Raw genomic sequence first — 16,151 nt, 5'->3', positions numbered from 1 at the left:
AAATGTAATTGGGAGATGCAGAATAAATACAGTACAATACAGATAATGTTAATTAGTGGTTTTCTAAGTCAGTATGCAGCTTGTAGGGATCCATTTCTATTTGTTTGTACTGATTTAGATGACCTCCAAAGGCCATTCCAGCTCTGTCATTCTATGATTCATCAAGGTACTCTTATGCTGTTTTCTCCATTAGAGAGTCTTGGAATCATTGAGGAGATTCTAGAGTTGGAAGGGTCCTCATTCTGTGAGGGCTGCTGGGACTAGGTCATTCAGCAGCATATATTAAGCAACTCCCTCGCCTTTCTGTACAGCTCTCAGAACTAGTGATTGTGAAAGTGTGTAAGAGCTTACAGCCTTATTGGAGACACCAGACACAGTCAGCTGTAGACTACATAAAGCAAATGTAATGAAAGGAGAGAGACAGGGATAGGTGGGGACACATGGACAGTGCAAGCTGGAGTAAAGGAATAATTGACATTGGGTAGGGTTTATCTGGAGATAGTAGGTAGCTTTAAGCCTATAACAAGATCACCTGGGGTTGTCTCTGTAACCCTGATACTCTTTTCTAACTTCAACAGGTAAATGGCACTATGGTTACCAACAGTTCACACTTGGAAGTAGTGAAGCTTATCAAATGTGAGTTGGAGGGAGCTGGGCAGCTGAAAGGAACGGGGAGTGAATGGATTAGGTTGGGCTGAGTTAGGGGAGAGGGGAGAGAGAGAGAACTGCCAAAAAACTCTTGAATCTTGACATGGAGTATTCAACTTGGGCTACTGCAGTTTCCTATTACCACTGCACTATTTTACACTATCAGTCTCTTCAGATAACTTTATTATCATTCACATTATACTTTTGAGCTCTAATAAGGCACAAAAATAAAGTTCCTACCCCCAGGACTATTTATAGTTTAGTCTTCTCTTCCTTTCTGTCCTGTAGAGAGATAGTCTTAGGAAGCAACTTGGGAGGCACAAAAGCTAAGTATGTGAGTGGCCTCCTGGCATCAACCCAGCAAAGACTAAACAAAAGCAGGCAAATGTTAAGGAAGGAGTTAAAGGAAGAAGACGGGAATTGACTGGCTGAGATTAGATACATCTTGGTAAGGTACAAAGGAAGGGAAGAAAGATACATATTTGATTAGTGGAGAAGGGAGTGAGTTAGAAGAGACAGGGATGGAAAGGGAGAGAATAGGATTGGAATGGTAAGGAGAGAATGTAGAAAAAACTGTTAATTAAGAGCAGTTCATCTGTTTAACCACAGGTTAAAAGGAAGGGGGTAACTGTCCACCATTCTGCCTCTTGGTAATTGTCTTCCTTTTCCTTCTCTAGCTGGTGCTTATGTAGCATTGACTCTTTTGGGCTCTTCTTCTTCCTCTTCTGGGGTGTCTGGGCTCCAACAGGACCCAAGCTCACTAGGACCCTCCCGAGTAATCCCAGCTGTTCCTCCGCCTCCACCACCACCCCCTCCACCACCTCCCCAGCGCATCACAGGGCCCAAGCCCCTGCAGGTAACTGCTCTGTTTGCTCTCCTCAGACTCAGTTCTTTTATTGTTTCTTTTAAAGTCTTCTTCATAATGTAGGGGAGCAAGTTAGAATTGAAAGGATTTTGCTTAAGTTACAGTTGTGTAGAAGGAAGCTGAGGAGATAGACCAGTGAAGATTTAAACCAAAAGGGGGCAGTTTCTACATACCTTATTTTCCAAGTTGTTTTTTACTGTCCAACTCTTCTTGTTTAATCCCTCAACATTTATTGAATCCCTCTGTGTTCAGAGCCCTATACCTGGGTATTCTCATTCTAAGATGGAGAGGAGGGAAATATAGATGAGACAAGATTCGTGACACACAGAAAGCAGAGAACTAGAATAACGAAGACATGGAAATAATCTCAGATGAAAAGCAATCAAACTCCATATCTAAGGTTTAAAGGGATGTGAAATAGAGCTGTGGACTAAGAAATGTCTTAGAGGAGGAAAATAAGGTTTGGGAAGGAGAAAGACAGGGATGAATAGGAACAGGAAGGGTAGGAATTCCATGCTGGAGAAAAAGTTTTGGTGAAGAGGTTCACAAAAGGGAGACATAATGAGGGGGAAAGATGTGATTGAAGTAGAATCGGAGCCAGGCAGTTCAGGAAGACAGGGCAGGAGGGGCAAGAATGGAAGGCAGTTTCACAAGGGTCGATGGAATAGAAGCACTAAACTTCCAAGAACTGTGGGAATTGAAAATAAAGTAACATTTTATATCTGCTAAATCCTCACAGAGTGGTCATATTTCTGATGCTGAATCTGCCCACGGTAAAACCATATCTTAACTATTAGTCTTCGGATTAATGGATAGGAGGGACCCAGGTTTTCAAGGTGGGTGTCTTAAGCCTTACCACTAGTATTTCTTCTGTTCTTAGGATCCTGAAGTGCAGAAGCATGCCACTCAGATCCTACGAAATATGCTGAGGCAGGAGGAGAAGGATTTACAGGTACTGTCTGCCCAGGCCTTAAGCTTCACCTATTATACTCTTCCTTTCCTTCGTCCCCTCTGATAGTGGCCTAGGTACCAATTTAGACAAAGTATCCCTTTTCAGAAGAGTGTACACAGGGTTTGTGAGAGGAAACAACTTGAATTGAGCAGTCCCTGTTTTGAGAGACTCATACACAGAATTATAGTCACAGTAGAATCATAGAGGTTTCCTGGTGTAGTGCAGGATTTCTTAATATGCGATCCTCGGATGTAGATAAAGTTCAAGGGGTCCGTGAACTTTCATATGGGAAAAAAAATTACGTCTTTCTTTTCACTAACTTCTAATTGAAATTTAATATTTGCTTCAACTATGAATTTAAAAAAAAACATTATCATGAAAAGGGGTTCATAGACTTTACTAGATTTCCAAAGGGATCTGTGACACAAAAAAGATAAAGAACTCCTACATATTAAAAAGAGCCCAAGTCTTGGGGTTAGGCAAAATCTAAATTTAAATCCAGTAACTAATAATTTTGTAACCATGAGCAAAGCATTGATCTCTGAGCCTCAGTTTCCTCATCTGTTAAATGAGGATAAAGTAGTATCTACTATTAAGTGAGATAACGTATGTAAAGTGTTTTGCAAACCTTAAAGCTCTACCTAGGTATTTGCTATTGTTCTTGTAAATGTTAGATTAACAAGGACCCCAAGGGTAATAATAAAAAAGTGTGAAGGAAAGTGGTGTACCTGAGCCAGTTCATAAACTGCACTACAAAGCATTAATCATTGAAACAGTTTGACGTTGGTTAAAAAATTGATAAAAAGTTTTAAAAATTAAAAAAAAAATAAAAAATGGAACAGATTAGGTACATAAAATACAGAGAGAAACAAGCAGAGTGTTTGATAAACACCAATGCTATGGTTATAGGGGAAGGACTTCTTAATTGACCAAAATCTTCTGAAAAACTGGATAGCAGTCTGGTAGAAATTGAATTTAGATCTGCATAAACACCATAAACCAAGATAAGCTCCAAAAGGATACTTACCTAGATATAAAAAAAATTATACCTTAAACAAATGAGAGGGACAACATTTATGTAAGTAAGATTGATGAATAGGAGTAGATTTCATGACTAAACAAATGATAAAGAGGATCACACAAAATAAAACTGACAGATTTAATTATAAAATTTAACATTTTAGAAGAGAAATGGGCAACTAGGAAAAAATCTTTATAGCAGATTTCTCTAATGAGAATCTTCTATCTAAGGAACTAATTCAAATTTGTAAGAGAAAGAGCCACTCCCTGGTAGATAAATGGTAAAAGAATGTGAACAGGCAGTTTTTTTTGTTTTTTTTAATTTTTTTTATTTTTAATGGTTTACAATTGCTACCATAAAATTAAGATTTTATCCCCCCCACACCTACCCCCCACTACCCTCCTCGCCCCCCACGACCGCATACAATTCTGTATAGGTTCTACATATACTTTCCTATTGAGTACATTTTCACTATAGTCATGTTATGTAGTCGAACTAAAATAAATGGAAGAAATCATATAACAAATCAAAACATGATACACAAAAAGACTCATACACACAAACATGATCTGCTACATTCTGCGAATGACTTCCATATTTCTTTCTCTGAGTGTGGAAGGCATTTTGCCTTAGAAATCCACCATTGGGATTTTTTTTTTAAATAAGTTCTTGTATTATTACGAAATTCCAAGTCTACCAGAAAAAACTCTTGCACACTGTGGTCATTGCTGTGGACAAAGTTCTCCTGGTTCTGCTTCTTTCACTCAGCATCAGATCATATAAGTCCTTCCAGGCCTCTCTGAAGTCTTCTTGTTCATCATTCTTATGGCGCAATAGTACTCCATTACATTCATATAGCATAATTTATTCAGTCATTCCCCAATTGATGGGCATCCCCTGGACTTCCAGTTTTTGGCAACTACAAAGAGTGCTGCTATAAATATTTTTGTACATGTGGGACCCTTTCCCATTTTTATGATCTCTTGGGGATATAGTCCTAGTAGTGATATTGCTGGGTCAAAGGGTATGCACATTTTTGTAGCCCTTTGGGCATAGTTCCAAATTGCTCTCCAGAATGGTTGGATCAGCTCACAGCTCCACCAACAATGAATTAGTGTTCCAACTCTCCCTCATCCTCTCCAACATTTATCATTTTCTTGTTCTGTCATGTTTGCCAATCTTATAGGTGTGATATGGTACCTCAGAGTTGTTTTCATTTGCATCTCTCTAATCAAAAGTGATTTAGAGCATTTTTTCATATGATTATAGATATCTTTAATTTCTTCTTCTGAAAATTGCTGAACAGGCAGTTTTTGAAGGAAGAAATCTAAACTATTACAACCATATGAAAAAATATTCCACATAATAATCAGAAATACAAATTAAAGCAACTTTTTTGGGGGCAGGGGGACAATTGGGCTTAAGTAACTTGTCCAGAGTCACACATCTAATAAGTGTCCAAGACTGGATTTGAACTCAGGTCCTCCTGACTCCAGGACAGATACTTGTATCTACTGTACCAACCAGCTGCCCCCAAATTAAAACAATTCTGAGATCCTGCCTCATACCCAGCAGCCTGCTGAAAATGACAAATGTTAAAAAGACTATGGGAAAACAGGTACATTTGTACCCTGTTGGTGGAGCTGTGAACTAGTTCAACCATTCTGTAAAACAATTTGGGACTATGCTCAGAAACTCATTACTCTGTGTATATCCATTGACCTAGCTATTAGGCCTACAATGAAAAAAAATCAAAGAAAGAGGGAAAGGATCTATAAGTATAAAAATATTTAGAGCAGCTCTTTTTAAATAGTATCCAAAAATTGGAAACTAAGGAGCTGCCCTATTGGGGAATAAATTATGTCGATTACCCTCAACCTGGTTTAACCTGTGTTCCAAGGTGGTTTTACTGGGGTGTGGTTGCTGTGCATGCAGTAACTTCTTGGAACCACAGGTAAGAGGTAGGTGAAAGGTGTACACCAAGAGTAGATTAGTAACCCTGAAAAGGGCTTGGCACACCCTCACACCAGAGATGCTAGTTCTCCATGACTACCCCATATACCAACAGGCTTCAAATCCATCAGGGAGTTTGGGAAATGTCTACCCCAAGGATATGAAGACTTAACCCAGTGTACTTTCAGGGGAGAAAAATTTGTTCTAGTGGCCATGATAAAACAAGCACTGTGGGGCGCTTAGAGCTTGGTCATGTATGTAAGATGCTAAGGTCATCCACTGCATCCTGGACCATCACCAATTATACTGACTTTCGTCTTGCCACCAGACTTCAATGACGATTGACAATTTTGTGTAACTGCCTCACTTAAATCCAATTCATATGCAAGTCAAAATATCACCCCATGATGTCACTGGTTGTCTTTGAAAATGAAGGACAAACAACAAACAAATTTTGGTATATGAATGTTAATGGAATATTATTGGACCATAAAGAATGATAAAATGTCATTTTCAGAGGAAGTTAGAAAGACTTTTTTGAATTGATGCAGAGTGAAGTGAGCAGTTAGAAGAACAATTTATATGATGACAGCAACATAGTAGAGAAAAACAATTCTGAAAGACTTTCCAACTTTGGTCAATAAAATGATAAATAATGTGTCCAAAAGACTGGAAATGAAGCATACTGCTCATCTTTTTCTAGAGAGGTGATAAACTTAAAATGCAGAAAGAGACATGTCTCAGACATGGACAAAGTGGAATTTGTTTTCTTGGACTCTACATGTTTGTAATGAGGTCTTTCTTTTTTGTCCATTCATGCTCTTTTACTTTTCCTCTTACCTTACATCATATAGTTAATATGTACTCTGTTCTGAAACACAAGTTTCAATAAAATCAAGGGTTGGAGAAGCTGATGTCTAAAATCTTACTCAGTTTTAATACTGTTTAAATCTGTAAACAATGTATTGACAGGCATAAATGAACTTAGAGTGCAAATCCTTTTAGAATGAAGAACATTTGACAGCAGACTTGCAAGGTTCTGCTGATGGCCCACTCACATTTAACAGTATTCTAAGATTCCAAAAGAAGATACATAGACCCTTAGAGTTTGTTTTAACAGGATTTTAGTTACAGTGACTAGAAGAATGAGCACTAATGGGTCATGCCATCTGGCAGTGCCAAGGACTCTGAAGCCCAGACTGAAGACAAAAGGCAGAAGTAGGTGGCATAACTTGTACTGCTTCCTGAGAGGAGTGGGTATCTTGAGGCTGTCAGCTCCTTAAGAACAGGCACTTTATCTTTGGAATAATGAATGTAAAAGTAGAAATTCTGAACTTTAAAGTTCTTATATAGATAATAGGATATGTATGGGGACTGGACTTCTGATTGCATTAATTTGGCATAATCCCAAGTAAAGGATCTCCCTCCACCAGTGTAAGTTGGTATTTTCTCTGTGACTTCTAGTCTGAGAACCCTAAGAAGTTTAGTCACTCACCTAGGATCACACAGCCTGTATGTGCCTGAGGTAGGCTTTGAATGCAGACCTTCCAAGGTAAAGGCATCTCTGTTTCTTGCACCTTGAGGCCTTTCAATAGGAACAATAGGAGCTATTGTTATGTGAGTCTCCTTCCTCTGTGCTTTGCACCGTATAGGCCCTCAATGTTGGTTGAATCTCATAGATGCCAGATTCACCCACTCCCCACCCCTTCTGGTAAAAGAAAATAAGAAGTATCAACATTTGATCAGTTCACTAGCTGTTAACTTTATAGTAGAACTGTGAACTACAGTTCCCGCCCTCAAAGAACATAGTCTTTGCTAGAGAGACAACATATAGGAGAACATTCTAGTCATAGCACAGGGCAGTATGTGGTAAAGGGCCAAGGTGAGTAGTGCCAACACTGAATGCCCAGGAGCTCAGAGGAGCATCCACTCCTGAGGGCTTTCTGAAGGAGACTGGCCAAGCTAAGCACTTGGGAATGAGGTTTGGAAATCCCCCTGCAAAGTATGCAGATCTCTCCTGTGACCCAAATCCTTTTTTATTGTTGTTGCATTTTAGCAATTTGCCTTTTATTGATGATGTGAGAAGTGTGAGCTTGCAGATCATAAAGGATGACATTCAGAATTAACAGGACATTATCTCAAGGAGAAATAAATACAAATCATCGTTTAGGACAGTATGTGTGCAAACAAAACACTCATGCAGCAAATGGAAAATGGCAGGGTCCAAGTATGTAGAGCTTACCCAAACCAATCACCAGAACTTAAGACAACACTTCTACTTCCTTTTGTATAAGTCCCAAACCTTCCTTGGAGTTGGGAAACTAACAGCACTTAGTGAAAGGAAGTAAAGACAATTTTAGAAACTTATGTCTTCACACCATTTAGTATTTGGCATCCCAAAGTAGTGTAATTACTGAGAGATCATCTCATTCTAATTCATGGTGTGCCTTATCACTTCAGTAAGGACAAAGGAGTAAAAAGTAAATAAAACAGTGCCAAACTAAATTACATTATCAGATCATTAATGAATAATTTAGCAAAACTATGTATCTCATCCAAAATATCTAAAATTCCAGATTTTTTAGGCCATTTTCTTTTTTTTTAATTAATTAATTTTAGTTTTCAACATTCACTTCCATAAGCTTTTGAGTTTTAAATTTTCTCTGCCTCCCTCCCCTCACTCCTCCCCAAGACGGCATGCAATCCACCCACATATACATTCCCATCAAACATATTTTCACATCAGTCATATTGTAAAGAAGAATTAGAATGAATGCGAGAAACCATGAGAAAGAAAAAAACAAAACAAGAACAACCAAAGAGAGAGCAAATAGTATGCTTTGATCTGTATCCAGGCTCCATAGTTCTTTCTCTGGATGTGGATGGCATTTTCTATCACAAGTCTTTTGGAGCTATCTTAGGTTCTTGTATTGCTGAGAAGAGCAAAGTCTATCAAAGTCAGTCATCGCACACTGTGGCTGTTACTGTGTACAACGTTCTCTTGTTTCTACTCATTTCACTCAGCATCAGTTCATATAAATCTTTCCAGGTTTTTCTGAAATCTGCCTGCTCATCATTTCTTATAGCACAATAGTATTCCATTACATTCATATACCACAACTTGTTCAGTCATTCCCCAATTGATGGGCATCCTCTCAGTTTCCAATTCTTGGCCACCATGAAAAGAGCTGCTATAAATATTTTTTGTATATGCTGGCTGTTTTCTAGCTATTGATCTCTTCTTCTAATAGTGAGAGGATCATCATTTGCTAGTAGGGAGATCTCTCTTCATGGCCTTTCTATGACTGATGGTACTTCCTAATGGTAGTTTCTACATTCTTCATCATGTTCTCCTATTTTCTTTTCTCCTCTCTCCACTACCCAGCATTTCCAAGAGGTGTACAGTCGTAATCCTGCCAGCCTGCTGGAGGAACGGATTGAGGGAGCTCGGAGGCGAGTTACCCAACTACAGCGCAAAATCCAGCAAGAGACTGGTGGCTCAATGGTAATAAATTCCTTCTTTCTGTCATTTAGCAACCATTTGTCAATGCCTGTAGAACAACACTGTGGGAAAATGAGAGGGTAACTAAGACATAAGCATCATGGAGTTTATAAACTAGCAGGAGCAGTATGCCACATTCACAAATATTCAGGATGATCTAATAATGATGCAGTAAATGCATAACAGATTATAATAAACGCATACTTTAATATGTCAATGAATTTGTGACCCCATCAGCATGAGTATTTTCTTCATTGTTAAATATTGAAACCCATTCACATCTTTTCTTCCTTTACAAGTCTTGTCCATGTCTTTCCATTAAAACCTTCATCTTAATCTTGTAATATTTCATGGTTACCAATATATTACTCAGGTTTGTTCTTTGTACATGATCTGCTCACTTGAGGTGCTTAATAAATTCTGGTTGACTGATAAATTTATAATTTGTATGATTGATGGTTTCTTGGCCACTTCTTATAATAAATCCTCATTGGTAATGTGCTGCAGCCTGATTATACCCACTATGAATTTTACCACTGCCCTCTAGGTCAAGTACAATTGTGATTTTTTTAGCCAGTGCCATTCCTTTTCAGTCTTTTTCCTGAATGTTCATTTATAACATGCCGACTAACTGTGTTTTCCCCAAAGCTCTGTTCTGGGCCCTCTTCTCTTTTCTTTCTATACTTTCTCACTTGGTAGTCTCATCAGCTCCAATGGGTTTAATTATACCTCTACAGATGAAATCAGATCCAGCCCTCATCTCTCTCCTGAGCTCCAGTCCTGCACCACCAACTTTCATCTGTAGGCTCAAACTTAACATTCTTTGCCTGTCATACCTTTCTAATCTTCTTATATTCTGCAGTACAGCCATGCTGTCCTATTTGCTTGCTACAGTCCCATCCCCCATGTTTGGAATGTTCTCCCTCATAACTTCAAATCGTTAGAATCTCTAGATTCCTGAAGACTTATTTGAAGTGCTTCCTCCCCCAGAGGTCTTTCTTGATGATTCTTTCCCATCCCTATCCCTATCCCTCTTCTACTAGTGTTGTCCCTTCTAAGATTACCTCCATGTAGTCTCTATTTATGCTGTGTATATGTTTTAGTTTATATGTTTTCCTCTACTATTAAAAATCTAAGATTAATAATAATTAATAAATGATCAGAGATCATTTTCCTTTTTTTCCTATTCCTAGCACTTAGCACATATTAAGTGTTTAATAACTCTTTGTTGATTCATTAATTGGTCACTGGGAGAATATTGGTGTATAAAAAGATGAACCTTTACAACAGACAGAAGTTTGAGGTAATTGAAAGCCTAATAAAGTTTTCCTAGTGTAATCTAATCTAATCTCTTCTTTCTGTTCAATACCAGGTCTACTCACTTTGCAGTGCTCATGAACTCACATAGCTCACCTTTAGAGTGTTCACAGTTAAATTAATGTTTGTAGATCTGAGAATCAGACAGTTTTGAGACTCTCCACTCCCCTTTTCTGCCTCTTTACCACAATCACTCTTGCAGGCTCTTGGGGACCACACTATTTTGTGTATTTATCTGTTTCAAGCGTTACTATAATGAAAGAAGTTATCCATTGGTCAGATTTCAGGTAATGAGTCTCTTTGTACCTGCCTAGCTAGGCTAGTTCTGGGACAGTACACTTGATCTTTTGCCACGATAGTACTTGAAGCCTTTCCAGGGTGTCACATCATTCTGAAGCTCATTATCTGTTGCCCTTCAAGAACCCAGGGTCACAATCCTACCATATGAAACACAGCAATATGTGTTTGACAGAGATTCAGAGCCTGATAAAGGGCAGTGAGTCAGCAAGCATTTATTAAGCATCTACCACATGCCAGGTACTCTGCTAGCCCTGGGGAAACAAAGAAAGGCAAGAAACAGTCCCTTTCCTGTCAAAGAGTTCACAGTCTAATGGAGGACACGACATGCAAACAACTGTGCAAAAACAGGGGAGGTGTGTGAGTGTGTGTATGTCTGTGTGTGTGTGTGTGTGTGTGATAAATAGGAGATAAATCAGCAGAGGAAAGGGAATGGGATTAAGAGAAATCAGGAAAGCCTTCTAGAGAAGGTGAGATTTTAGCTAGGAGTTGAAGGAAGAAAGCCAGGGGAAGGGAATAAAGAGGGAGAGAGTTCCAGGCCCTGGGATAGCCTAGTACAGTGCACAGATGATGGAGTGTTTTGTGTGAAGACAGTGTCACTAAATCATAAAGTTTGTGGAAAGAAGTAGCTTGTAAGAGTGCTGGAAAGCTTGTAAGAGCCAGTCTTGGAGATGATACTTAGCTATTGGAGTTCACTGAATTAAGAGGAAGGGAAGGGTTGTCATGTCAGACTTGCTCTTTAAGATCAGTATGAGAGCTGAGTGGAGGGTGGCTCTCATCATCCTGCAGTTTCTAATCAGCCTCATCAGTACCTTCCCCTCTGAGTGAAGTAAACTATGAATTCCAAAACCTCCATTTAAGGTGAAAGCCCAAGCTAGCCATCTCTTCATTTCTCACCAGGCTATATAGTCTTTTGAACTTCTTTGAACTTTTCTTTCATATCCTTGCTGGTTACCTTCTCCTTCTCCCTCCATCACTACTTTTCAACTTCCACCTTCCAGCTCTTCCATCCTTTTAGATTGTAAGCTCCTTGAGGACAGAGACTTTTTCATATTTGTATCCCCAACACTCAGTACAGTGCCTGGCACGTAGTAATTGCTTAAAAACTGGTTTTTTGGTTTTTTTGACTGACGGGAATGGGGAGAGACTTGAAGCATATAGACCAGCCAGAATGCTGTTGCAGTAATAGTGCAAGTGTAAGGTAACGAGAGTCTGCAGCAGAGTGCTGTTGGAGGATAGAAGGGTGCATATTCAAGAGATGTTGCAAAAGTAGAATTGACAGAACTTAACAACTTACTGGATATGAGTGTTGAGAGAAAGTGAGGAGTTGAGGCAAGCCTTGTTGCCTGGGAGGATGGTGGTATCCTATACATTAATAGAGAATTTTGGAAGAGGGGAGGGTTTGAGGGGAAAAGAATGAGTTCAGTTTTGTACATGTTGAGTTTGAGATCCCTATGGCACATCTGGAACTAGGTAGTTAGGGATTCAAGTCTAGAGAATAGGAAAGAGGTTAGGGTTGAGTAATTAGGAGCATCACCATAAACATGATAATTAATTTCATGGGATCTCAAGATCACCAAGTGAAATAGTAGAGAGGGAGAAAGGGGGAAGGTCCATGACAGAGCCTTGGGGGACACTTACATTATCAGGCATGACCTGCACAAAGTCCAGTAAAGGAGACTGAGAGGGATCCTTCTACAACTTGCTCTCTACTGACTTTCAAGAGTAGGATTGCATCCACACCATAATGTAGCATAAGAATGTGTGTTTTGTAGAGGCTCAAAACATAGAAGTATAAAGTTGGAAAAAGAAAAGAGTATTTGTACCTGGGGGAAGGTTTCTCATGGAGAAGATATCATTTGAGATCAGTTCATTAACCACTTACTGCATGTACTGTCTTCAGTCTTTGGGGATAAAATAGCCAGAAAAAAGCAGCTAGTTAAGAAACAGCAGGTATCTAAACAAGTAAATAGAAAATATATACACTATAGATAGAAGGACAGACAGAATTTTAAAAGTCTGAGGTGGATACAAAGTAGCATAGTGTGGTAGAAAGAGCAGTGCCTCTGAACCCAACTCTTGTATTTGCTATCTTGGGCAGGTTTCTTTACCTCTCTGAGCCTCCTCTGTGAAAGAAGGCAGTTGGCCTACCTAGTAGCTAAGACTTCTTGCAGTCCCATACCTAACGACATGCTTATGGAATAGTTAGGATCCCCTGTGGTGATACATTCCAATGCTGAGTAGAAATTACTTTTGGATTATGTACTTGCAAAAAAAGATAATCTGTACTACAGTACTCTAACATTAATGTAGAGTAATAATCGCAATTACTGCTAAATAACTATAATTATCAGTGTGCTGAAGGAAAAGGATGAGTCAAGAATTGTACTGGCAGGCTTAATTATTCATAGAGTCACTCCAGGAAGACTTTTCCTGGAGATGGTGTGGAAAGGGTAAATATTAAACTACTTATTAATGGGAACAGTGGAATCATTAAGGCAATGACCCTAATATTCTTATGCCCTTCCCCTTCCCCAGCTGATAGACAATACCAGCCTTCATTCTTTCCTTCCAGACCTGGCCACTAAATTTCACATAGCATTATCTTTTCCCATCTTTCTCCTGAACTTCCCTGTTTTTGTGAGGAGCATCAACAAACTTCCAGTCACCCTGGCTCCAAAACCTTTGGAGACTTCCTTTACTCCTCACTCTATCTAACTTGTCAGCTCTACCTCTAAAACCTCAGTCACATTTTTCCCTTCTCTTCACTCACACAGTCACTGTCATTGATAGGTCCTTATTTTCTTTCACTTTGACTACCATAGCCTTCTAACTGGCCTCCATAGGGCTGCCTGAGTGATACTCCTAACTCCCAGGACTGACTGAATCACGTAAAAAGCTCAGTCAATCTCAAGGCTTCTCTGTTGATCTGCAGAATCAACAACTTCTTTGTTGTACACTTAAAAGCTCTTCACAGCTTGGCCCCACCCTGGCCCTCCTTGAGCCTTATGTACATTATTCCCTTTCACATTACTCTTCAGTCCAACTAAACTGAGCTTCTTGCTTTTTCTTACACATGGTATTCCATGTCCTGTCTCTTTGCTAGAGATAGGCTGTCCAAACATCTGAAATGTCCTCCTTCCTTACATCCACCTCCAAGAAGTCCTTATTTTCTTTCAAAGCTCAAGTCAAACAGTATGTTCTATATAAGACCTTTCCTGAACCACCTAGATGTTAGTGCTTCCCAACAAAAATTACTTTGTCTTTATTTTATCTACATATGTGTACATATTTATTTCTCCCATAGCTGGAATTCTTAACTTGGTGTCCGTAGACTTCCAAAGGATCTGTACATGGATTTCAGGGACTTCATGAACTAGGGAAAGAAAAAAATTGCATCTCTACTTCAATTGCAAAGTGTAGAAAAATAATCCCATTTCTATATAAAAAAGGTTTAAAGGCATTATCCTCCTGTGTCCCCCTCCTTTCCTTAACAATAGTGTCTTCTTTATTTCAGGCTGAATGATTTTAGTTCCTTCAAATGATCTTCATGTGGTATGGTTTCTAGAACCCTTTTCTCTGAAGAAGCTCTAAAGTGTCACTGTCCTTCTTAAAATACAGAGCCTAGAATTGAATATACTGAATAACTGAACCAGTAGGTTAGCTATATGATCATCGGATTGCCAGAGTACAGTGACACTGTCCCCATCCTTCTTCTGAATGTTGTGATTCTTTTCATGTAGCCTAAAGACCACCTTCTTCAGATTTTTAGACTGCTTTGTAATGCTGTTGAGTCATGGAGCTTATAATCTACTGAGATTACCAGATTCTGGAATTTCCTATTCCCTTCTAATGTCACTTCAAGGTTCCCTCTGATAGGAGGTCTTTTCTGATGCTCCCTGTCCCCATCCCTGGTTATCAGTGTTTTTCCCCACCCCCATGGGAATTACTTTTTCATTTATTTCTGTATGTGTTATTTTCCTCCCCCGTAGAAAGTGCATTCTTTAAGGATTCTGATTTTTTATCTTTATGTCCCTAGTGCCTGACACATTACCAGTGACCACAAATGTTCATTGAAATGAAAAGGAAATTAATTCTGTCCTCTAGCTGTGTTCCCCCCATCATAGTACTTGTACAGTGGCTTTTTCTGAGCCCAAGGTTATATATACAACTTTACATTTAAGTGTAGCTTAATGGATTTGGAGGCTTATTTGTAAGCCATAGTGGAAAAATATGTCATACTTAGCTTCAGGTGTCCCTTGTCTGATAGCGACTAGTTGTGTCACGAGGGCAAGTCATTTATCTTGCATCTTTTCGTCTGTAAAATGAAGATAATGGTCTTTTTAATACCTCTAGCACAGGGTTGTTGTGAGGAAAGTACTTTACACAACTTAAAGCACAACATACATCAAATTTTGGCCTAAGAATTAACACCAAGAAAACACAGGTGCTCCATCAGCCACCACTACACCATCCATATGTGGAACCATTGGTTACAACAAATGGAGAAGTTTTGAACACTGTGGATAAGTTCACTTACTTTGGTAGTGTACTTTCCAGGGATATACACATTGACAGTGAGGTTGGCACACGCATTGCCAGAGCTAGCTCAGTGTTTGGGAGGCTCTGAAGAAAAGGGAGAGAAGAGGTATTAGACTGACTACCAAACTGAAGGTCTACAGAGCCACTGTGCTGACCTCATTGTTGTATGCCTGCAAAACATGGACAGTCTACTGGTGCCATGCCAGGAAACTGAATCGTTTTCATTTGAACTGTCTTGGGAAGATTCTGAAGATCCTCTGGCAGGGTAAGGTACCAGACACTGAGGTCCTTGCTCGAACTAAACTGGCAAGCATTCAAACTGCTTCAGAGAGCGCAGTTCCAATGGGCTGACCACATTGTTCAAATGCAAAATATACACTTGCCAAAAAGACTATTTTATGGAGAACTCTCATGGGGCAGACAATCACATGTGTATGTACATCCTTCATTGCTGAAGAAGACCATGCCATCAGAGAAATAATGACGACTTGCACTTGACTTTGTTTTGAGTGAGGGAAGGCTGTGCAGGGCACCAGTCTCACATCTCCTCCAGAGCCATCTGAATCTAGGGACCTGATATTCATCAGGATGACTGGAGATGACCCAGGATGAGGCAGTTGGGATTAAGTGACTTGCCCAAGGTCACACAGCTAGTGAGTGTCAAGTGTCTGAGGTGAGATTTGAACTCAGGTACTCCTGGCTCCTGCACTGGTGCTCTATCTACTGCACCACCTAGCTGCCCTAGTGTGCCCCTGGGGCCTAATGGTTAAGGTGCTAGTCCCCTAAGCAAAGTCTCAGAGGTTCAAGATTCCCTAGAGGTAATCACATGGTGGTCAGAAGAAGTGATACAAGGACACTCTGAAGGTCTCTCTTAAGAACTTTGGATTTGATTGTGCAACATGGGAGACACTGGCACAGGACTGCTCAGCATGGCATGCCCACATCAGAAAGGGTGCTGTACTCTGTGAGCAAAGCAGAATTAAAACAGCACAGAAGAAACATGGGATGTGCAAATTTGGAGTGTCTACCCCAAATCTTCAGATGGACTATCTGT

General features: G+C 39.6%; 1 protein-coding gene across 12 annotated transcripts in view; it reads left to right on the top strand.

Annotated features, from left to right (window-relative positions):
* Positions 1-16,151, top strand: part of ARHGEF11 (Rho guanine nucleotide exchange factor 11) — a 154,499-nt gene that overhangs the window by 81,896 nt on the left and 56,452 nt on the right. For all 12 annotated transcript variants that reach the window (XM_072647300.1, XM_072647295.1, XM_072647290.1 and 9 more), the window contains 4 exons: positions 579-636; positions 1,326-1,504; positions 2,394-2,465; positions 8,825-8,944. In XM_072647300.1, coding sequence (XP_072503401.1) covers positions 579-636; positions 1,326-1,504; positions 2,394-2,465; positions 8,825-8,944 — 429 coding nt within the window. The remainder of the gene's footprint in view (positions 1-578; positions 637-1,325; positions 1,505-2,393; positions 2,466-8,824; positions 8,945-16,151) is intronic.

The sequence above is a fragment of the Notamacropus eugenii genome, chromosome 2 (assembly GCF_028372415.1).
Source record: "Notamacropus eugenii isolate mMacEug1 chromosome 2, mMacEug1.pri_v2, whole genome shotgun sequence".
NCBI classification, from domain to species: Eukaryota; Metazoa; Chordata; class Mammalia; order Diprotodontia; family Macropodidae; genus Notamacropus; species Notamacropus eugenii.
This window is presented reverse-complemented; position numbering and strand designations above follow the sequence as displayed.